General features: G+C 38.6%; 1 protein-coding gene across 1 annotated transcript in view; it reads left to right on the top strand.

The window, feature by feature from the left end:
- CAST (calpastatin) overlaps positions 1 to 23,970 on the top strand; it is a 51,376-nt gene that overhangs the window by 25,786 nt on the left and 1,620 nt on the right. The window contains 25 exon segments of the mRNA XM_027882981.1: positions 2,034 to 2,090; positions 6,339 to 6,389; positions 6,723 to 6,779; positions 6,931 to 7,047; positions 7,825 to 7,917; positions 8,422 to 8,523; positions 9,310 to 9,393; positions 9,489 to 9,536; positions 10,095 to 10,190; positions 10,337 to 10,432; positions 11,116 to 11,220; positions 12,352 to 12,435; positions 13,212 to 13,259; positions 15,680 to 15,784; positions 16,072 to 16,230; positions 16,334 to 16,375; positions 17,139 to 17,222; positions 17,906 to 17,953; positions 18,117 to 18,212; positions 18,724 to 18,822; positions 19,948 to 20,049; positions 20,851 to 20,943; positions 21,444 to 21,497; positions 21,999 to 22,088; positions 23,101 to 23,180. Coding sequence (XP_027738782.1) covers positions 2,034 to 2,090; positions 6,339 to 6,389; positions 6,723 to 6,779; positions 6,931 to 7,047; positions 7,825 to 7,917; positions 8,422 to 8,523; positions 9,310 to 9,393; positions 9,489 to 9,536; positions 10,095 to 10,190; positions 10,337 to 10,432; positions 11,116 to 11,220; positions 12,352 to 12,435; positions 13,212 to 13,259; positions 15,680 to 15,784; positions 16,072 to 16,230; positions 16,334 to 16,375; positions 17,139 to 17,222; positions 17,906 to 17,953; positions 18,117 to 18,212; positions 18,724 to 18,822; positions 19,948 to 20,049; positions 20,851 to 20,943; positions 21,444 to 21,497; positions 21,999 to 22,088; positions 23,101 to 23,180 — 2,090 coding nt within the window.

The following is a 23,970-nucleotide window of genomic DNA, read 5'->3' as shown; positions in this document are numbered from 1 at the left end:
CTCTGCTGTTGGCTGTGCCCTTCAGGGATTCCTGACAGCTCAAATGACACTCCTCTCTCTCTGCCCAGCTCCAGCCTCCTGGTCCAGTCCATCCCTTGCTGTTTGGCATCCCAGCCTTTTAGTGGAGGGATGTCTGGACAATGGCATGGTGGGATTCCCCTCCCTGGGAGCGAGCAGGGTGTGCCTGCCCAGGCCAGAGCTGCTCAGCAGCTCTGCGTCAGGCTGTTGTTATGCTGGTTGCCAGGCAGCACTTTAATATTTACCTCCACGCCTGACACACGTCTGAGTGTTGCTTCACCCTTTCTGCAGCCTGGCTATGGGGCTGCAGCAAACTGCAGAGAACAGGTGGGGCACAGCTGGCAGAATCCTCAGGGATGGGAGCACCAGGACAACCTGTGGTAAGAGGATGACCCCCAGAGCCAGTCTGGTGCTGACAAAGTGGCACAAGGGTGATCAGATGAAGGACTGGATCTCAGCAGCCTCTTGGCTGTCAGCCGGCGAGGCTCAGCTTGGCTGTACACCCCCCTCACTAAAGGGCTGGAAGAACGAGGACCCCCTTCTTCCTTGTGGTGGCTTTTCTGGGGGACAGAGTGGAAAATTGGAGGTCTTGAGTATTGTGGAATTCAGGCAGAAACTGAGACGAGACACTCTGTGATGGTGTGACGGAAGGTCATGGTGCTTTCTCCCTGTGTGCTCTTCCCCTCTCTGACTCCCCAGGACAAGGCTTTGTTTCCCTGGGTCAACCCCAAGTGCTCAGTGTTCTCCACAACCACTGATCAGCAGCTGTTCATTGAGCTGCTTTTCTGCTTTCAAACCATTTCTCTTCCTCCATGAGCATTTACACTCTTTGTTTCTCCGTGTCACTGCCCTCCAGCTGAACAGGGCAGAAGGAAGTAGCTGAGGTTTTAAGAGGTGTTTGCTAATCTCTGCAGGCTGCAGTGATGCTGATGTGCTGGGACTTGGGAAGGAATTTTTCAGTGCATTGTAAGACAGTGGCTTGGTAGGAGTTTTCTGAGGGGAGGAAGGGAGAAGGACTCAGATAAATGTTTTTATTAAATAGAGACTAGGATGACTAATACGAAGGTGTAGAGCAGATACCTACTTGTTAGTCATGTAGAAGGAATTCAGATTAATTTCTTGGAGAAGAAAGAAAAGGACAGGAAAAACTGTTAAGGAGCAAATGAAGAAAAATACTGTGTTGCCTACAGATTTACCTGATGGTATAGAAATATATTAAAGGATTATTGAAAACCTTTTGTTACTGTGAAGGAGATGGCAAATCATAGAATCATAGAATACACCTTTGAGCATCTACAAAATACAGCAAAACACAGCTTTGAGCAGAGGAATGTGAAACAGGAATAGAGCAGTAGTATTACATTTGTATAAAGTATTGATGAGACAACTGGAATATTCATCTCTAGGCTTTGAAGTCTGAGGCAGCCACAACAGAAGTACAAAAGGCTGTTCTTGAATTGACATCCCAGAAGTTAGGGAAGCAGACCATCATGTCCTTTGCAGAGTTCCAAAAGGATTACATGACATGTGGAAACGTGTGTGTGTGTGTGTGTGTGTGTGTGTGTGTGTGTGTGTTAGGTAAATATTAAGTATTCCTTTTTATGTCAACATACTTGAATTTGCTACTTTAGTATTAAATATTTTGTATGACAGACTAGTGAATCCAAAAGTACATTTTTTGCTAAAAAGGAAAGAAGTGTGGACAAATCCTGCACAGTAAGTGTGTGTGCCTCAGCGTGAGAGCAGGATTTGAGTCTGTCTTGATACTTGATGCAAAATTTGCTGTCATTACATGTGATAGGAAAAAAATAATGTTTCAAGTTCTGTCAGCAGCATCACACTGTCAAAATTCGACGTGTATGTATTGTGGAAATAACAGGCCAGGCAAAAGATCTAAAATGATAACTCTAATTTTTAGCTGGATAACTGGTGAATTCAGATTGTTTATGCTTGCTTAATGCAAATGCATAACAAAGGTAAAGTTCCTTAATTTTTTTTTTTTTTTCTCTCAAAAGCAGTCTCCTTCTGTGGATGCATCAAACCCACAAATAATGAAACCATCTGAAACCAGGGTAAGAATTCCTGAAAAAATTCTGCTTGCAGTTAAACACAAATGTATGAAGCCATGGAATTTCTTTTTTAGCACTTGGATACTGAGTGACTTTACTTTCTGTATTTCTTATCTGCAGCTTAGTTCCTTCTGCAAAAGGTATCGAAAAAATACTATTTGGAGCATTCAGAGGTTTTTATGAAAGCAGTAAAAAACAAAATGTTAATGAAAGTGTTTAATTTTAGCTCTGTCACACTTTGTGACATGTATATAGCTCCCCCCAGTGTAGTTGCAGGGTTATTTACCTGGTTATAGTTGTTCACATATTCAACAAATTCAGGACAAGCTTCAGCTTTTTCTGTACATACAATCTCACCTCCTCATTAATTTCCCGTCTTTCTCTGTCTGACAGCTCTCTTGTCTTTGTCCTTTATGCCTGTTTTGTCTTGTTTTATGACTAGAATTTCCTTGGTCAGAGCTGTGTCATCAGTCATGTACTTTACTAGTTGAAAGACAGTCATAATCCTCCCTTATGCCTCCGTTGCCTAACAGAAGTTACTTGTGTTGTTTAAACAAATGATTAATGACTCTCCCCCTCTTTCATTTTCCACACTTCTACCAGTGAGACCAGCAGAAACACTGAATACCAAAGCAGGCCAGCAGGAACTTGCATGGCAGTAAAGGTTAGGGCTGCCTGCACTTTATGTGAGGGCCAGTGAAGGGTTGCCCTGAGTGTTAGGGTGGAAGAGGCCCCTGGAGGTCCTGTTGACAAGGCAGAGCCAACTTTGTGGGTAAATGGCACTGCCAGACACCTTTTGAACACCTACAATGTGTTACACAGGGTACCTGGGCAGCCAGATTATGGCATCAGTATTTTTTTCCATTTATCAAATGGAAAATCCCTTTGCTGTAACTTTTGTCTCTGGTCATTCTGACATGTCTCTTCATCTAGGTGGAGCACCTGTCTCCACCTTCTCTGCATTTGAGCTTACCTGTTACATTTCCGTCAGCCTTTTAAAACTCTTTTCCTCTGTGCACACATCTAAGACTGATAACAGCGAGCTGGATGACAATTAAGCCTTTTCCAGTCGTGCATGATCATCATTACTCATAAATGAAGGTATCTGCAAGTCTCTGGTTTCATCCTCCTGTTATGTTTGTGGGCAAACTCCTTTGTATCATGTTCATTACTGCTGCAGTTCTTCATATGGTTTAGCCCAGACAGTGATAGTCTTTCCCTACTTGAAATTTAAAATAACTCTCAGAAGAACGTGGTAAATGAGCCAAAAATAGAGGAGCAGAGGCATTCTTCAGCACTGTAAGTCTGGTAAACACAAATCCCTTTGAAACAGTGTCCTGCATTTGCATGTGTTAAGATAATTAGTGTTTTCTTTTAATGTCTGTTGCATTATTGATGTTTTTCCTCTGCTGGATTAAGAAAGTCACTTGCATTTTTGACAGTAGACTTCTTTGAAAAGAAATAAGGTTGCTGAGTCACTTTGTTGTCTAGTCCTAAATTTCTTACAAATTGATAACTCTTTCCCAACTGCCTGCTGTAACCACGCAGTCTCATTTGCCTTTCCTAGAGTCTTTCTAGTGTGCCATTACTCTTAAACGTGCCCTGGGCCCTTCTTTAGCTTTCATTTCTGTGTGTGTGTATCCTTTGTCTCTGACAAACCCACAGTATTATGTCTCTCTGAGAAAGCCGTGAGCTGCTGCGGCAGAGGAAGGAATGTGGAACTTCTTGTTCTGTAGGCAAAGCCTGGGTTTAGGTGGAGAGTTTGGAGGACCAGACACCCTGTGAATTTTGCAGGCGGATTAGAGGAAGCAGGTGCTGCCGCTGCCAAAACTGCATCCTGTTCAGCTCTCTTTCTTTTGCATGTGTAAAGTAGGGAACTAGGTAAAAAATACTATTTTCTTTTCCAGGCTATCTTTCACTTTTCCCGAGTCAGCTTAAAATGCCTTCTCTCAGTTCCTGACACAGGGCTGGTGGGAGCAGGCAGTTGAAGGGGAGGTCAAACACCTTCTTCCCAAAGGAATTCAGTGCACGCTGTCAACTGATGCCATGGCTTCAGGCTGTGGCTCAGCTGTGACTCTGCTTAAAGGATGACTGAACAGTTCCCTCTGAATGTATAGGCTCCTACTAGAATTGTTTTACTTGCCTGCTGATTTTAATTGGATTTGAACTTTGTCATTGCTAAAAGTATTTTTAAATAGATGTGTCTGTGTATATGAGCATTTGTGTGTTTGTGATCATGGATTTGAATGTGGCCTTAGCATACCCATGTGTGTTAAGTCCTGAAACAAAGCATATGGACCCCCACATGGGTCCATATTTTCAGCATTGTCATAGATAAATTTATAGTACAAGCAATTCGGCACATTTTAAAAGACAGCAGAAGAATAACAAGAAATGTATACAACATGCAAGAGATGCATTAAGTATTTAGTTAAAAAATATTTACAGTATTTAAAAAAAACAACACTTGCATTTGCTTATAACTGGTTTGGTAGGTTGAAAATTTGTATTTAATGTTCTGTGAAGGTTTTGTCAGGTGTTGTGTCAGAAATGCAAGTGCATATATTTTATTGTCCTGCAAAAAAAGATGTGTTTGGTCTTCTTCTGAAAAGCACATAAGGAAAACCTGAATTTTTGCTCTGACAGCAGGGTACTTTAAGTCCTGAGCAGGCAGCAGTCCCACAGGAGAAAAAGTCGAACTCTGTTTCTTGAACCTCAACCTTGCATTCCTGTCCCATTTTTGCAGTCTTACTGCTGAAGAACATCTCATGTCTTGTCTTTGCTAGAGATGTTACAGAAGTACATCCAACCTTATTTAGCTTAAAAACTGTGAAAATTTAGGATTACCCTTTCAGTATAGGATTGTTTAATGCACAGGTACAAAAATGGATGAGTGTGTCTTTTGAGTTAGAGGATGGACAAGTGGGAGAATATAGAGCATGACTGAATCTGAGAAGTGCTGTGTTTTAATCATGTTAGGCATCAAGAGAAAATACAAAACAGGCAATCTGGGAGAACAGGGTGGGGGAGTCTGAGAGCTTAAGTGATTATTTTGGGGTTTTTAAAACTTATTTTTAACTTTTTTCCTCACTTTATGAGTTTTTTGTTCTTCCTCTCCATCAGTGTTCTTCCTGTGGTGACTGACTTGTGTGTGGATGTGTGTTCCTTACTGTGGTCTACAGCATCTAAGTTTTAATGCATGTTCAGGATTTCCCAACCAAGTTATCTGTAGTTCAGTGTGTGGGTGTGAACATTTGCCCAGCAAGTGGTAAACAAATTTAGCAAATTTCTCTGTGTGGTCAGCTATAAAAACCATAAGCTGGGTATGTCTGAACGGTAATAAAAATTTGGCAGAAAAATGTTCTAGGCCATCTTGCTTAGATTATGTTTTTGCTGTGAAAGGTTGGACTGGATGGTCTCTTCTGGAGACCTCTGATTACCCCAGAATTAAAGCAGTGAAAGAATTTAAATTACCACCTAATAGTATTTTTGTTTTCCTGTCTTATCAGATATAACCATTCTTTAAGTTTTTCAGTGTTAGTTCTTACACGTTTCTGGTAGTAGTAATTTATTTCTCACTGTACTTTGAGTTGAGGTGAATCATAGGAATCAGTTTTATGGCATGGCTGCAGAAAATTTTCAGGTGTAAGTCCTGGAAGTGCAATCATGTCATAACTATCCAAGCCAGATTGTTCAGCTCTGTTGTAAAGTATGAGCATTAGGAAGTTACAGAGGAGAGGATTAATACAAAATTTCTGTTGTGTGTAGTATAAGGATACTAATTGCATATATCTATCCCACCCTGTGTATATCGTAATGAATATAAGTATTAATGTCTATTCCATAATGAGTGTGTGTATTTTTATAATTAATTTATTGAAAAATGACAAATTATAATTTATTAAATAATATTTGACGTTATTTCAAAATTTTGTAATGGTACTTCGGGAGTTTTTTGGTCAGTAAATCAAACTACTCATTCATTATATTTAGTTTCTTCTTTCCCTTTCCTTTCAATCCCCACTATGAGGAGTGTGCGTGGGTGTGTGTTTTTACACAATTGAGTGCTCTTAGATCCTTGGCCTGGCTGCTTCTGCCAGCAAGTTGTAAACTGCAAGATCAAAGCCCTGTGTATTGGTTACACAGCATGTGTGCTCACAAGTGTGAACCTGTCTGATATTCTGCGTTATATAAGCCAACCCTTCAGAAATAATCAAGCAAATTAATTTCTGCCTGTTGTTTATATTTCAGTCAGCACCAACAACCAAAGCAGGATCTGAAAAAAACACCCAGTCAGCCAAGGTAAATACTTAACTTTCACCTTTGCAGAGTTGTCATACTTTGGTCTTTTACTAACTTAGAGGCAAAACTCTTTGCTGTTACTGTGTCACAGCAAATGAAACTGTTGTGTGATCAGGAACATACCTGTGCACAAATGAGCTGGGAGCTGCTGGGTGGAAATGTGGTGTTTGGGGGGAAACAATCAGGATGCTTTATTAATTCAGGACAGCCAAAGAAATGTTTTCTTAACCAGCTTTAAATCTGTTTTGTGCTTATTTGAACTAGTGTAGGTCACGTTCCATAGCACTGAATGGCAGAGAGGGTAAATAATCTCAGTATTTTATTTCATGACAGCCAGCAGACTCTCAAAATAAACAGCTGTCTGAAGAGAAGCAAAAGGAACCCAGTGATGTAAGTTGTATAATTTTTTTCTCTCTCCCTTAATTTTATTTTTTTAGTAAGGGCTGCATTGGTGTTTTTCTTCTCTTTCTTTTTTAAAAAATAATTAAAAAGAAATGCAAAGCCAGCCCTCCATATCTAATAATAGTTTATCTTTACACAGGCAAAAAACCAAACTTCACCTTCTGTGACAACAGGTTCTAAACTAAATAATGCTGAAAAAGTAACTACAACTCAGGCTGACCAGCCTCCACAAGCAACCCCCCCAGAGACACCAAAGGTACCAGTATAAGCAACAACCAATTTTTATTATTTATGATGAAATCCACGTCAAAGTGGATTCTTAAGCTGAATATTGTCAGGTGAGACTGGGCCCCCAAAAACCACAGTGTTGAAAAGCTCAAAGGCTGCCTTGTGTTTAAACGTGTGTATGACAAACATCCTTTCCTGCTCTAAAACCTGGGACCTAGAAATGTCACACTTTTTGTCACAAGAGTAATTTCAAAGGGGGACTCGTGGAGAAAAAACACAAAGCAAAAGCATGTGGTAGAGTCAGGGTCTGGATCTTTTGGTCTGCTCATGTCCGGGTAGCATGAAGGGCTCCTGTAGCTCTACTACATCCCCCTTATTTTTCTGCAGTAAATGAGCGTGTCAGTAATGCAGAAGTTCGGCATTTTGTGTGGTGTTGCTCCTGCACCTGACTCCCTGCAGTATTTTTCACCCCACCTGCTTGAGCACCATTTCCTCTGGCTTTAATAGTGTATTGAGAGCTGCCAGGAATAAATGAAGGCTTTCAAGAGAGATTTGGAAGGGGCCTTGTGGCCCTTCTGCACTGCAGATTTCTTTTACTGGCAAAGTAAAAGAAAGAGGTAGAGTACTTAAAATAGCATCCTTTCTTTCCCACAGCAGAATCACTGTTATTCCAAGTGTAGATAAGAAGGACAGTAGATGTGGATGCCTGAGTAGAGCACCTCTGTTTTATTTTGTTTTGTCTCTAGCATTTTTAACATAGGACCATGAAATAAGCCATGTCTTCATTTTACTCTTATTTCTCCAGCCTAAATCTGAGATGTCCACAGTGGCTGATGCAGCTTCTGCTGGCACAGCTGGTGCAAGTGTGGTTGCTGCAGCTGATAAATCAAGTGCTGAGGTTGGTAAACACAGTCCCAGGCAAATGGCTTCCCTTGTAAAAATGTCTCAGAGGGTGCTTCTCTCTCTGAAACACTTTCAGAAAAAAAAAAAAAGTGTAACTGCTTAAATTTTTATACATAGTAGTTAAATATGATGGTGAAGGGCCATCTGAAAGAATAGGTAAAAAACTACTGAGGTGTCATCTGAGTTTTGTCAAATAGGACTTATTTAGAATCACTTTTACCACAACTTTAAATTAATTACTCAGTTATGTTTGCGTATATGTGCATCTATGTCAGGTGAGATATAAATACAGATTATCTTGTTACTGACACTGGAGAACAAGTTTAAGAACAGTTCTCACTGAAAAATGTATAAATTTATAAATGCACACGTAGTGCATGTCCTACTGAAAGCAGGGTTTTGATTTGGTTTCCAGGGGTCTTCTAAAGATTCACCAGATTTTTTTTTTTTCCACTGTACACAACATGGTAACTTCTATGATGGTTTGCTTATTTTGTAGCCTGGTATGGATGAGTCAGCGCTGGACAGCCTAATAGATACCCTGGGTGGACCTGAAGAAGATGTGCCCACTACTCCTGTTTACACTGGTCCAGAAGTTACGGTATTCTACACTTTGCATTTTCACTTCTTAGAAGATCCATCCCCAAATTATGTCTGTTGTTGCTCAGTACTACATTGATCCAGTATTTGTCACTGTGATCAAAATAGAGTGTGCACAGTTACATTTTAATGTTGTTTTCAGTATATACAGAAATTACACAGTTTTGGATCTGTTGCAATAGAAAACACTTGAAGTGTCTGTGAAGTAAGTTTGTTGCTTTTTGAGCTGACTCCCAAGCATGGTCTGCAATGGATTTACAAAAGGAGGTGATAGAGGGAGGTATAAGAGTTTAAACAACCGAGGAGGTTTCATTTCTGCTTGAGAAAGAGTAAAACACTGGGAATTTGGTGAAGAATGCACGTCTTTCTGAGTGTGAATTGGAGAGTCACATGAGAAGCATTATGTTTACAAGCTCAGTGGTTCAGTACAGTACTCAGCCATGATAAAAACCTTGGAATTTATAAATATATATAAAATATATATAAAAGTTAGTACATCAATCCATCCTCTGGTCTGAGACACTGAAATTGCTTAAATTAATGCAGAATAATTTGGGAATGGACATGCAGAATTCTGGTTGATGTTGAGCACTGCTGAAGCTGGTCAAGAGGCATGTGCATGATACTAGATACTGAAAGACATTATGTAGTCACAGCCCAAGTTGGCCCTCTGACAAAGCCAGAAGTATCTTTCTTTCCAGAAGTATCACTGTAGGTAGCTCTACATCAGAACTTTATTTCAGTAAAGAGCAGTGCACAAACATTAATTTGTGCATTCTTTTCACAGGAAGATGATATATATTCAAGATACTTGGAAGAACTGGGTAAACGGGAGGGTAGTCTCCCTCCAGAGTACGTTAAATTGTTGAAGGTCAGTGAGATACAAAACACATTTTTCATGCGTGTTTTCTTTCATGTTTGTATATTTTTGCTTCCCATTTACTACAAAATTAATTCTCATTTCAGAGCAAAGCCAAAGACGCAGTCCTACCAAAAGCAAATGAACCAAATGAAGTAAGACTTATTTTTTTACACTGGAAGGTGAAAGTAACCACTGGATTCCTAGGAAAATGTAAATGTTGAAATTTTTTCCAAAAATCCCAGGAAGTGGGAGTGCCAGATATCATAGCTACTGATAAAACTAAATAGAACTTGGGACAGATGTTTTTAATTAAGGTGTAGAAATTTTCAGAGCACTGAAGCTGAAACAAATAAATGCTTACAGAGATATTGGGCATACTAAGATCAGAGGGGAAAAATAGTAAACTGTGCATGGAAGAGTCTCTCTGTAACGTCTTTAGCAAAGACTACTTGGATTTCTGCAGTTAAATTAAAAGCCAGCCAGCTTAATTTTGCCGTCTCTAATTTCAACATACTAAAATAAAAACTTATCTGAAAAATTAATCAACCAGTGAGGGAAAATACCTTTATTTTTTTCTTGTGTCAGGGACATGTGCCAGTGAGGTCACTGTGTGAGTAAGCATGGGACACACTCAGACTGTAAACTGAGCTTGACCTGGTTGGATATTTGAACTTTAATAGTCATAACTTGGTTTGCAATTTCTTGCTCAGAAACCAATGACAGATGATGAGCTTGCCGAGGCCCTGTCATCTGACTTTACCTGCAGTACTACTTCTGCTCAAAAAGAGAAGACAAGTCTGACAGAGGTATTGATACTTTTTCTGCCATTGCAGGCCTTTATTGCTGAAACATTGCCATTATTGTCTTTAGTATTTCATTTTACAGTGATATTGACAATTTTCCACTTCTTTTTACTTTTGCAAATTTGCCTGTAATTTCATCTCTCTCACAGAAACAAAGTAAGGAAGGAGAAATCGTGCAAGCACAAGCAGCAAGTTCAGTCAAGACCTCAGTTCCTCCTAAGGAGAAGAAAACAAGATCAAATGAGGTACACATAGCCATTCTTCCACTAGTTAACTTGTAATTAAAATTTACAGGCACATGCCATATTATGTGTGTCTGATCCCTTAAAGATTGTCATCATTCTGATTTTTCAGTTGTAAATCCTCTTTATCGTAGAAACAATAGGAATAACAGGAATTATCAGTGCTCAGATATCCCCTGTCTTAAAGATTTGGCCTTAGTGAGTCAGATGATTTTCCTTCTGGATTCTTCAGAATGACTGTGGCTCTTGTGACTAGAAGCAGTAAAGTAGAAAAATTAATAGAAAGACTGTCTTAGTTGTGTGATCATGTGTATAAAACTTGGGTATGATGTAATTTCCCCATATTTTACAAACCTTTCTTTTTTTCTCTGTATAGAGCAAGTGTGACCTTACACTTCCTTGGTTTGCCATGTCAAACCACATGACAGTTGTGTTACATGAAACTGTGATGCTGTGGGGTTTTTTACTTCCCCCCTTTTTTTTTCTTCTCAAGAGAAGCCGTGACCTTATTAGACTGTGCTAATTGTGTCGCATAATTTGATGTTAAGGAAACTGGATAAAACCAAACCAAAATGATGAATCTGATGCTGGCTGTTTGCTTCACATAAAGCAAAAAAATACATAAGGTAAAATCTGTGTAAATTTAAAGAGATAATAAAATTATTTGCATATTTTCTTAAATACAGGAAAGCAAAGAAGATGCAGTGGAAGCTCTCCTGGATACTCTTGGAGGACCTGAACCTGAACCTGAACCTGAAGAAAATCCTATCCCTGTTGTAGAGGTGTCAGAGGTAACATCTTACTCCTTTTTTACCCTGGTTTGAGATTCTCCTGTGGAATTCTGAGTCCTCTTTGTTAGATCCTGTACAAATGTGTAAAATAACAAGAACGATCTATACCAAAGGCCTAAGGAATGTGTGAGTCTTCAGGGATTAAGAAAATTTAAAAAAATAAGAAATACCAAGTGGATACAAGTAGGGTAGAACATAATAAGGTGGCCTGGGAAATTATAAGCATATCATTTGGCTTACATACTTGCACCTTCCCCTGTGGTAAATAGAGTTGCTCATTGTTTTTTTTTTCCCCCCAGCACTGGGTACAATTTATAACCAACTTTCATTTTGCACATACTTGCTGTTTGATTTTTAATTGACTTTCAGTGCACGTACTCCTTTCTTCCATAAAACCACATTTTCCTTCTAATCTGAGTCTTGCTTTTTACTATCTTTTAAGAGTTTTGCTTTTCTTCAGAAGACTTTTGACAGTATCCCTGTGTTTGCATGTTAAACTGTCACTTTTTAGTTTAGTTTTGCAGACTGCCTATAACCATACTAATAGCAGGTTTTTTTCCTGTCTTCACCAGCAGCTCAGAGAAAAAAAATTACAGGGAAATAGTAAAAAAAATCTCCTGTTGCTGGGCTCAATTTTGACAAAAGAAGAGCTGCTTGCATTGCAGATTCAGTCAGTCTAGGCCTTCAGGTAACTCAACATTGCTTCACAAAGGAGGTCCAGAGAATTAAAAGCTGAATTTCAGTGCCAGTGATGGAAAAAGATACAGAATTCTGCCTTGTGTAATCAGAGTGATGAAATACAAGAAAATCCGAGAGTTTTATACACGTAAAAATACTAAAAATACTTTCCACAAAGTAAGAGCTCTGAATAGTGTCCAAAGTTTTTTTTAGGATTTAAAATAATGCAACTATATTTACAGATAATGTTGAATCTTAAACCATAATGATTTTACCACAGACATTTGGTAGGAATAAATTGAGGAATTTCAGTATTTTGGTATATGGAATAATTTCGTCTGATGCTACTTCTTTACACATAGTTAGCTGAAGAATCTTGATAGTGAAGTTGAGTATACCTCAAGTTTTTATTTTAATTTCTTTATGTGTTTTTTTATGTTCCTTCTTTTGAAGGCAAAAGCTAAGGAGAAAAAAGAAGAAAAGGTTGGAGAACGTGATGATACGATACCTCCAGAATACAGGTTAACTCCAGAGTTGGTAAGTTTTCTGTACCTCTAATTTCCTCCCTTTCCTGTGTGGGCATGAATGGGTTTTTCAGGCATTCTGAGCAAAGATCTGTTCTTCCCAGGTCACACCTTCCTTCTCCAAGAGTCGTGTTTCTTGTTTCTTACACTAAATTTCAGTAAATCACTTTACAGCAGTCCTCTTTGGTATCATTCTGTGATGTAACCTTGAAACACTAAAGTGAAATGATAGGAAAAGTACACTCTTTTTTCTGGATTGTTGCTTCAAGGGATTGGTATTTGTTCAAGGTTAAGCAAAACAACAATGGAACTGAGATGTGTTCTCGATAAAGTTCAGAGTTGGAAGTTTCTGTGATGCTGCATAAACTGGCCTTGCTGGAGCTAGATGTTAATACTGAGTGTTGAAAGGTGCAACTTTACACCTTTAGAGATTTCAAGACTGCCCAACTGCAGACCTGGGATTTCACCACATCTTTGTTCAAGTGCAAAGGTTTAGTCAAAGCTTCTTTTAGTACTGGATGAATTCCTGCTGGTTTACTATGGAATTAATTCTTGCTACATGCTGACACCAATGTGAATGAACACTGGTCTTTTGTATGGTGCTGACATCGTATTTGCTTCTTTTATCCACTTACCTGGCAATGTAAAGATTCCCCATTTAGGAGAATTCCTGTTACTGTGTCACCAATTTAATCTTGCGTGTGGACTTTATTTTGCATTATTTTTGCTGGTGTTTACTGAGTATAGCACTTAAAGCAAAAATGTCAGTAATGCTTAATTCACTTTTAGGATAAGGATGGAAAGCCAACATTGCCGAAGCCTGAAGAAAAACCAAAGGTTAGAAAACTGACAACATTGTAGGAGTGTGACTAGATATTCCTGTTTTCTCCCTCTCTCTCACCTCATCTCTCTCTGTGCCATTATGTAAGTCTTTTGTGTTTGCTTCCTTCCACAAAACCTGCTAATCTGATGTGTCAAGTGAAAGTGTTTTTTACTGAAATGCACTGACTGTGAACAAAGAGCTCATAGTATGGAAAAGGTTTAGACACTACTATGACACAAGAGAGTTACTGAAATTACTGCTGACACAAAGAAAGGCTGTATGGCGAGTTAGTGAAAGGTATTCTGTAAAGGTCTGTTGGAGCTGTTGAAGGACAGAGAGAGGTGAAGCAGGAAAATCTTGTGTTTTCTTGACAGTTTCCTCTCATTAGTGATCAAATATAAAAGAACATGACTGGAAAGAAGGAAAAAAAAGCTGCTGTGGACATTTTCCTAATCACAAAGACCAACTTGGACTTTGCAAAGAGCATCCATCATGGCCTAGAAAAGTGCAAGAGAGAATTAAAATATTGACTGCGAAAGTTGCAAAGATTAATTTAAAAAGCACAGGAAGAAAGCAAAGGAACTGTGCACTGAAGAAACTGAGGGCTTCATTTTGGAAATACTGTGAGTTGAGGAGTGCTGCCAAAAATTGGACAAGTACAGGAAACCTCCATTCTTCTGGAATGAGCGTGAAGGTCAGGACCAATCTGAGTGAGAATGACCCTGTGCCCTCTTAGCAGAAATGTGAAGTAATTTATGTTATTCAAGGTTAAGGTGTGTAGGAATGCAAAGGCAGTGATGAAAAGACTTTTGGTGTCTAAAAATTTGCGTGTCAGGTCTTAGACAAGTCCTGACCTGTCAAGCATGTCATCATATAAAAAGTGAGCAGCTGTGGCCCCACTGTCAGAAGACAAGCCCTCCTGTTCCACAGAGAGCACAAAGGAGATGGCAAACACAAAAAAGAAAGGTTTCAGAAGAGAATGTGGCATGAGTGAAGGGAGGTCAGTTCACAGTTTGACCCAAGTCCTACATAAAACCATGGCAGAAGGGAAGCTCAGAACCATGAGGTCTTATGCCAAAAGAATTTAAAAGGTTACTAGAAAAATAAGTATTCCCATGCTCTTCTGCCTCTCTCAATGTGAGACACAAATACAGTTGAATATTTGTTCTGTAAGTGAATCACAGTAGTACTGCAGTATTTTCCTGAGCACCTCTTCACTGCTTGCAATTTAAATGAGGGGGCTTTGAGCAAGATGTGTTCACCAGTATTCCTTTGGTATCACCACTGATTTACATCTGTGAAGCCAAAATCAGCAAAACAAAAAAAGAGCTATGCTAATAGCTGGAAACTTTCATTCACATACAATTGTTCCATGATTTCTGGTGAATGCAAAGTTCTTCCATCAGGATTTCAGCTCGGGCTTGTCTTGCTTTGGTGCTATACCCTTAAGCAAATGCAGTGGCATAACTTTTGTGGAAAAAAAAATTGGTTTTACCTAAATGCCTTTTTTCTAGTGTCTGAAAGAAGATTTCAGACATCATGAAAAGTGGGGCCTTATGTGTTGAGACATTTTGTAAAGGCTTTTGGGGAGGGAATGAGGGAGGGAAAATAGGAGACTCTTTTTCACAAATGTCTTTTTTTTCATTATGAATCTGTCCCTAACCATTTAAGTTGCACATAGGAAGTAAATGGCCACCACTGCTAGCAAAGATTTAAACATTCAGCTGTAAACAGTAGTTTGGAGGATACCATCAGGTATATGTACAGTGCATAGTACTAGATCACGTAGTATCAATAGATACAGTAGTAGACACACTGTAGGAAACTAAAACTCCATTTTTTATTCACTAAAACATGCACAATGAAAGCCACTGAGTGTCAGCAGTCAGTGGACAGGCTGAGGGATCTGTGAGGGGACACTGCTCCTGAAGGAACTCTTCTTCTGCTGGGAAAAAAAATTAAAATGGGCTGATGGTGCTGCTTTCCACTACCTGTATATAGTTTACACTTAAAGTACTGTAACAGCATGATACTGTTGTAGTAAATACTAGCTAAATATTAGCATTTTTTTCCTAATTAAGTGGTTGTATTTAGAGGCTGTATTTATTGTAAGAGGTCATACTTGTAAGTAGCCCTGTAGACAGTGTTGAACATTGTGTATCTGGGTCTCTAAATTATATTTTATGTTATCTCTATAATTCTCTACCTTATATTGACTTTTGATGACAAAGCAGCTGACTTATTCTGAAATGTAGTTTTCTTCATTTTATACAGTAGGAAGTTCATGCTGTTTTGTTGCATATAAGTGTGAAAGGTTACGTCAGTGTAGGCTACAAATGTTTTCCTTCTTTCTGAGTAGCTGAAATACAATTCTTGAAAAAAAAAAAAAAGAAAAAAAAGGCAGTGAGTCACCTGTATCCTCCTTTTTTTGCAGCCTCTGAGTGAATCTGATCTTGTTGATGAATTTTCAAATGACTTTGCCTGCCCTGCACAGCCTGCAGCGCAATTCAAACCTTCAAAGCCCAGCAGCATCTCCAAAGTATGTTTTTCTAGTTCACTGAAGTTGCTGACAATGATAGTTTTATTAAGACTGGACAGTCCTACTGTTCTTTCCAGAAATAAATTTTCTTCTCTTTATATTTTTCCTTCCCTATTGCCTTTGTTGGAACATGCAGTATTGGCACTCAGCTCTTAATTGAGCAGCTTCTGCCTTTAAATTTAGACTTTTCTGCCTTGTTTAATACTCCGTTTAGGAAGAAAAAAAACACATACATTGTGTCTTTCTAAGCATATTCAATAAAATACAGTGTAATTTTTCTGTTTCAGAAGCCTTCAGATTCTGTGTCTGCAAAAACCACTGAGAATAAAGTAGTCCCTCGTGCCACAGCTTGCACTGTGCAGTCTTCAGCTCCACCAGCCCTGTCTTCAGTAAGTAGAGCTAAAAGCAAAACTTAGTGCTTCCTTTATGGAATGGCAGAGCATATTGTCAAGATGCTCATTTCAGCATTGTGTGTTCTTCCTCCACAAAGATTGGGTGGTTTCCAGAAAAAATTAATCGAATGGGGAAGGTCAGTAACCTTCTTCATAGCCTGATCCAGATGAAAAAAATCCAGCTATGGACAAAGTTGAGGTAGAGAAAAAAAAATCAGACCTCAAAAAATAGACTGTGTATGTAATTGCCTTCAATTATTGTATTTCCTCAGGCTAGAAAATATATAGATATAATATTTTCACTTAAAAAAAAAAAAGAATTGCTGTTGAAACCAGTTTAATTCTGCTTACGAAGTATTGGTAGTATTTCAATACAGTGACTGCACTTTTTTAATAATTATGACTGTGGCAGTAAAGTAGTTCCCTCAGTTTCTGAAAACTGCATCTTCTATATGTCTTACTGCTACACCAAAGCAGAGTTAAGATGCACACAGAGGTTGCACACAGTATGGTCTTTGTCCTAAAGGAAGCAAATTTATGATGAGTAGTTTAAATTAGGGATGGATGATGCTTAAAACTTTGGGCTTTGCCCCAATCTTGTTATTTAAATTGGAAGTCATAGAAAAGTCACTGAAATACATGTATTCTGTCTGTGAATGCTGTTCAAAGTTACAGTCTGAATGCCCCCAGTGCCATGCTAAACCATGGGCCAGATGGAATTGAGTGGTGTCAAAAAAAGGAAAAAAACAGCCCTTATGGAATTCTGTCAAGTGAAAGTTCCCAAGAGAAAGTTCTCAGGAGAAAATGCTTTCTTTTAATTTTCATAAGATTTGTAGTTGGATTGAATGAAAAAGATGTCATTTGAATCAGCAGACTGAAGGCTAAAAGCTTGCTCATTGTGCATTTCTGTTGGGATGCAATTAGTTGGTTTTCTTGCTATGATTTCTATTTTGCCTTCATAGGAGAAAACCAAAACAGAACAACACAAAAACCTGGGTGAAGATGAAGAAACAGTTCCTCCAACATACAGATTAACAGGAGCTAAAGTATTTATTTAGTGTTGTCTTAGTCTTACCTTCCCTTCATTCCTCAGAATAGGTGGATGAAATGAGACTCCATTTTATTTTGAAATGTTGATGTCCATTTCAGCCAGTTTTATAGTATCTAGAAATTCCAGTTCATAGTTCCCAAATACCTGACATCTGTCATTAGTTGCCTGCATGGGCATACAGGTGGTTTAGATGCAGATGAATAATAGATTACTCTGATGCAGAGTAACTTTTGGTATTTTAAAACTTAATAAATTGTGATTGGTTAAAGCTGTTTAAAAAACCCCAAGCAATTCTTCAAGGTGGTATTTTTGCAAACATTACCACACACATTTGACATAAATGGGTTGCTTAGGTCTAGCCAAGACTTTCACATCGTATGCCACAGCTGAGATTTTACTTAACAATTGTTTTATTTCTGTGGAAATGGAAACACAAAATAGGGAAGCTCAGAGTACCTCACACTGAATCACTTCTCAGCACTCAGGTGTGCTTAAGCTAGAGGACCTGGATTTTTTTAAGTGGCACCTTGGGTAACAGCAGTAGGTACCAGAGGTGACTAGTTACGTCACTTTCTTGTGTAATACTGTCTGTGTTGCTCAGGGAATGCTCCCAGAGTACCTGTATTGCACAGTTATTTATGCACTGCTTGGTTTAATAAAAAGGATCTCTCTTTGTAGGATAAAGATGGAAAACCACTCTTAACAAAACCAGAAGAAAGACCACAGGTAAAAAAAGTGAATATTCAGATAACTGTTTCATTCATGAATTACTGGCAAATGTCACTAAGGGTACCCAGTATTCAGTTTAAAAATGGACTGTGCTACCTGCTCACTTTTTAAGAGATAAAGAGACTTAAAAGCCTCTTTTGTTTTTTCTTTTCAATAATAGCTGATGAGTGAAAATGATCTGTTAGAGGGTTTGACAGAAGGATTTTCCTGTTCTCCATCACCACCTGCACCATTACCTAAGTCAGCTGTACAAAAGGTGAGTACATTTGATTTTTGACATTTGTTTTTATTTTCAAGTTTTTTGAATAATCTTGACATTTTACATATTTCCTTCAAAGTGTACGTAAAGTTTCATATATAAAATCCAGTAACTAAAAATTTAAAGTACTTTTTGCAGCAAACTAATAGAAGAGCAGGGAAAAAAATAGTTGTCTTACCTTTCTATCATAAGTAATACTTTGCAACTGAGAATTTTAGAAGTGTTACATGGGAATATGGATAGCCTTGGTGAATTCTTAGCTCTTCTGGAGTCAAGTTACACCTCTGACGAGGTTTAACCCAAGTAGTTGAGATGGAGGATAGACCGTGAACAAAGTGAGATGCAGAAAAGTTCAATCTCAGTGGAGGGGATTTCAATCTGAAATAACTAAAACTGCTGAGAAAAATAAACTCCTAGAAATAAACTGCATGGGCACTGTGTTTTAGATGTGTGGAGTTTGATGCATGTTTTCCTCCTGTGTTTGTCATGATGCTGTGTCTTGTTCCAGAAAACCAAAGAGGGTAGGAAGCCCACGGGTTCCTCGGATGTTATCTCTGCTGCTACAGTTTCATCAGTGCACTCAGCAGCTCCTCTGTCTTCTACCTCAGTAAGCAACCTCTTCTATAGGTCTTATCCCAAAAGAAGTGAGGACAGACAGTAGCGTGGCCTGGCCAGTTCCACCAGTGTGGGCTGTTGCAAAGTTCAGTCATTTATTGCTGATAACTGGCTGCTGCAGGGGGGGAGAATGTTCCCCTGAGGAAAGAAAAAAAAAAAAAAAAGTGATTTTTCTGGACACCCCATGTTGAACAGACTGTGGACTGGCCTGCCCAGTCTCCCCAAGTTCCAGTCAGTGCTCCATTTCAGACTCCTTTGGAACTTCCTAACCCATGCCGAGTCCTCCAGGGTCACTGAGGATATTGGAGGATGTGTCTGTTCCCTTTCTGCAGGGCCATGCAGGCAGTCACCTCTTTTCAAGTGGTTTCAATTTTAGGCTTGAGCTTTTAGCTGAACTCTTCCTCTTTTTCCTTTTCCTTTTTGCCTTTTCCCTTTCTTCTTCCCCCTCTCTTCTTTCTCCTTTCTCCTTCCCTTTTTTTCCCCTTTCCCACTTAGGTAATGAGAACATTTAAAATAATCCCAGCATAGTCTTTACCACAGTGGCCAAGTCAAGCCTATAAAGGGAGAAGTCCAAGGTTAGTGGAGGAACAGGCAGTGCCATGACCCCCTTTGAACACCAGGGGAACTTCCCTTCCAGCCATTTATTGTAATGTTGCTTATTCCTTCTCCATTTTGATCTGTGCAGAGGGATCTTCCACTAATGTTTCCAGCCTAATTTAGAGGGGGAATATAAAGCTTCACCTAACTGTGTTTTAGTTGGTTTTATGGTCTTTTTTTCTTAACCAGGTTTTGAATAAAAACTGATGTTTGCAAAACGAATGGCAATTGCCAAACAGCATCGTTTTATAGATCTGGTCTCATTACAAAGGTTAGGCTTACATATAACAAAAGAAAGCCATTGAAATAAATCCCATAAACCCTTCTTGAAATGATGTTTTCTGTAGTCTAAATATTCTGTGGGTTTTTCCCCCTGCTGTTGTACAACATTGCAATTACAAAGGGAGAGCTCTTTGTTCATTGAAGTTGACAGTTCATTAGTCAGTACTTATATTAGCTTGATTAATCAAATTATTTTTGCAGCACATTTGCACTTACAAATGTGTTTACACTTTGTTAGGGAGGAAAAGAGATGGATGAAGCCTTGGATCTCCTGTCCGATTCCCTGGGACAGAGGGAGCCTGACCCTGACGAGAACAAACCAGTTGTGGATAAAGTAAAGGTAACAAAAGACATTCTGAAACTTGACCAGTCTGGGGTGAGGTGTGGGAAGGAATAAACCAAACCAACAAAAAAACCCCCAAAATACTTCCCATATACCTGTAGGAATATATGGCATGAGATTTTGGAAGAGTAAGGTTCTTAGAAAAAAACTCCATACTCTTATGTTTCCCACATGTAAGCATATCAAACACTCTTCAGTCAGCTGGATTGTTTGCAGGTTTTGTGAAAAATGCTGAATTGGTTAATACATTTCAGCCACTTAGAGGCAAGTGTTGAAGTGTTACAGAAAATTTGAAACTATTTTATTTTAATGCTTTTTCTTGTCATTATTCTCATTATTTTTTATGTGTCTTCTTTGGCCTCAGTTTCTAAAATTAATTTTCTGGCTGAATTTTTCATCAGGCTTTGACTTTTATACCCACTAATACCAAGTTCATCAAGAGAGGTGTTCGTTTAGTCACTCGTATTTTTAAACTTGCTTGTTTATGCTTATTTTGGCTTCATTCAGTCTTTTTTCTAAAATTCTATAAAGACCCTTCTGTTAATAAGAAAATCAATTTCTGCATAAGAGTAGTAGTAAATTGTAATCTACAATACCTAAGGTAAAGAACATTACTGAGGGAAAACAAAGCCAACTTCACTTCATGATGAAATCCATATATGCTTTCTTCCCCAGTAGTTTTAAAATTTTAAAGTCAAAAAGGGCATCTGCCCCAAGTTTGAGAAGCTCTCTCACTTATTCTTTGCTAATATTTCTAATGTGAGTATTAAAGTTGTTAAAAAATTTAAATGCTTTCAGGAAAAGGCTAAATCTGAACACAGAGACAAACTTGGAGAAAGAGATGATACCATCCCACCTGACTATCAAAAACTTCTGGAGTCAGGTGATCAGGTAATGAAAAGCCTTAACAGTTTTTATTTGCAGCACTGGAAAATTGAGTGTATGACCCATTCTGTCCTCTTTGGAACTACAACATGAGTGAGTAAATGTCTGTACTGTATTTATGTGTTAGGGTTAAACATGGAAATATCCTGTAGTTAGGACAGCTCTAGCCTTGCATGCATGTAAGTCAAAAAACAACAACAAAAAAAGGCAATCCTGTTCTTGTTTTGTTGTGCTGCTTTTTTTTTTTTTTTTCAACTGGGCAGTCTGAACAAATAATTGCTTTGAACTACTCAGTAACAATCAGTGTCCTGGAGGGTTAAAGTGACATGAGCATGAAAGCACGGCATGAACTGGCTGTGAATACGTAGCAGGAGAAATACAGAAATAAGTTGAGAATAGTACAGGTTTCTTGATAATCTGTGAACACTCAGTGCTGTGTGTAAATACTTGTCTTAAACTAATCTGACCAGTTCAAAATGAAGGATGTACTCTTTCTTCTTCCCAAGGGTAAACCAGCAAAGCCAACAGCAAAGGATGACATAAACCGCAAAGGACAAAAGGTAACATTTATTATGTTATTTTATATATATATATATATATATATATATATATAAGGTTTTTTATATATATATAAAAAAGGGTTTTTTATATATATACATATATTCATTATATTTATTCTGTGTTTGGGTCAGGCTGTGGGCTCTGATTTATTTTCAAAGTAGTGTTACTGCAGGTTTAAGGTGTGATTCACTGCAAATACTCATAAATGCTCATGAATGCAGTAGGTAATAGTAACAGTGTGGGCAGTAAAACTTTTGTGAGGAATAACTCTTCACAATAAGTGCAGTTTTTCTGTACAACTGCACTGTGAGTGCTCAGGTCCGATACTTAAAGAAATCATGCCTCTTGGAATCCTCAAAATAGACATCTCTGTAACATATGTATACAGTTTAGGTGTGTTTTTCTTTAAGAAATGGATAATTAAAGCAGACATAAATTTCTGAATCATGAGTTGGACTGTGGGAAGTACTGCATGTTGTGTGACTTCAAAATTATTTCAGAAGCCTAGAGATGACAGCGCAGCTATTGATGCCTTATCAGGTGACTTTGAAACTTGTGCGAATGCTCCTGCTACACCACAGCCTTCAAAGGTAGGACATTTTCTGCTAATAACTTGCAAAATAAAGAGGTCTTCAATCCTCACTTTTCTCTGCAGTAGCTCAGTTAAGGTTTACAGAAGCCCTGTCCAGATGTAGGGATTGTCTTGCTACTGGAAATGGAGATTTGATGCATTTTGCTGTGTACTAAGTATTTGTTAGAAGGAAGGTTTGTGGTGTTTAGAGTCTTTTAGAGAGGTAAGACAGGGTTGGAGAGGTAAGTTGAGCAAAGAAGTAGGATAACAGTTTTTGTACAGATTAGAGTATCCACCAATTGTGGAGAGGCAAGGAATCCTTTCATCAGTGATGGCATGCACTGCCTAGCAATGGTTGTAGGCTGGAGCTGAGCAGCAGTTCAAGAGGGTTTTGCAGAGAGAAATGCTGGGAGCAGGGAAGAGTTTTAGGTGTGTTAGGGAAAACAGTAGAGCTGTCAAGAAAAATACAGAAGGTATGAACTGGAGAGGTCTTGCAATGAGAAAAAGAGCATTTATTTCACATATAATCCTCTTAAACACAGCTAACAAACAGCATTCAGACTTTTCCCAGCACATCTGTGATGTGTTCTAGCCTATGCCCTGGTCCCTCACCCCATCAGGCAGAAGGAATGATTCGCATTTTTTTATTGATAATAGTTTTTGTACTCTGCTGAGCAAAGCAGCTGCCCTTGTCTGTCAGCTGCTGCTGGCCTCTCCCAGCTCATGCCTCCCTCGTTTCCTACTACAGTGACCTCCTGCTTCTCCTTTGAGGAGTAAGAATTAACAAAGCTTGAATTCACTAGATCTTTGAACAAACCAGTATAATAGCTATCGAGAAATTAAATCCCTTGGTCACACGAAACTGTGGAAGCATAACCAGTTCCCAAGTGAAATTCTGCAGCAGCTTCCTTAAGCTTACACTGCAAGGCACCAAGAATTAGGAGTTTCTCCATTTTTAGGTGTTGGTTATGATTAGATGTGCTTTTATGCACTATTCTCTTTGTAACTGTAATTATTTTTTTTCTTTGGAGTGTAGGACAAAAGCGGAAAGGAAACCACGGCGACTAAACCAACCTCAAAGGACAAAGGAAAACCCAGAGACCCTAAAACGGTATAAACACACATACTATAGTGTGGACAGTCGTAGTTACCAGGCACTGTAAACATACAAGATGAGCAGCTGGATTTTAGATTCATGTCACATGACTGTTATTCTGGGGAAAATTTTACATCAATAGGTTGAAACTAATTCATTTTTGTAAACGTACTCAGAGGAGAAAGGTTCCTGCCTGTTTCAAGGGAAGTTGGCCAAAAAAATACTTATCTTTCAGAGAGTATGGTCTTCCACAGTGCATGCTCTACAGGCTTCTCCTTCCCAGATTTGCTGATCTAAGAGTCCAACTTCACATGCCTATAGCTGCCTCAGATGGGATCCCCATCACTTCTCTTTCTTGACAGTTTTGAGCAACAGCATTACAAAAGTGATTAGAAAGTACTCCTGCAATGACACTCAAGTTACTATCATAATTTATTTTTTTTAAATTAATGAAGACCTACATACAGTCGTAAATAAGTATGCAGAGTAAATCTGAGGGGAAAAGGCAGGCAGCTGTTTGTATATTCAAAAAAAAAAAAAAAAAAAGGAAAAAAGGGGGGAAAAAAAGACTACAAGGGTTGCTTGGCTTTTGTCATCCAGAAGCACAGAGAAAGGATTCAGGTAAGGGTGAAACTTCTCCCATCATGTTGTTCTCTCACAAGGATATGCAGGTAGAACCAGATGGTTAAATCTGGCCTGGAAATCCTACGTTTCACATGTCAAGTGATGAGATTTCTCATTGTTACTGTGAAATCGCCACAGGTGTCTTTTGTGTAACAACAGAACTGACAGTTCTGGTTGTAAA

This window comes from Empidonax traillii, unplaced genomic scaffold (genome assembly GCF_003031625.1).
Source record: "Empidonax traillii isolate 1590-97213 ecotype Southwest subspecies unplaced genomic scaffold, ASM303162v1 scaffold116:size1738432, whole genome shotgun sequence".
Classification (NCBI taxonomy): domain Eukaryota; kingdom Metazoa; phylum Chordata; class Aves; order Passeriformes; family Tyrannidae; genus Empidonax; species Empidonax traillii.
Note: the sequence above shows the minus strand (reverse complement) of the source record. Positions and strands in the feature narration are given on the sequence as shown.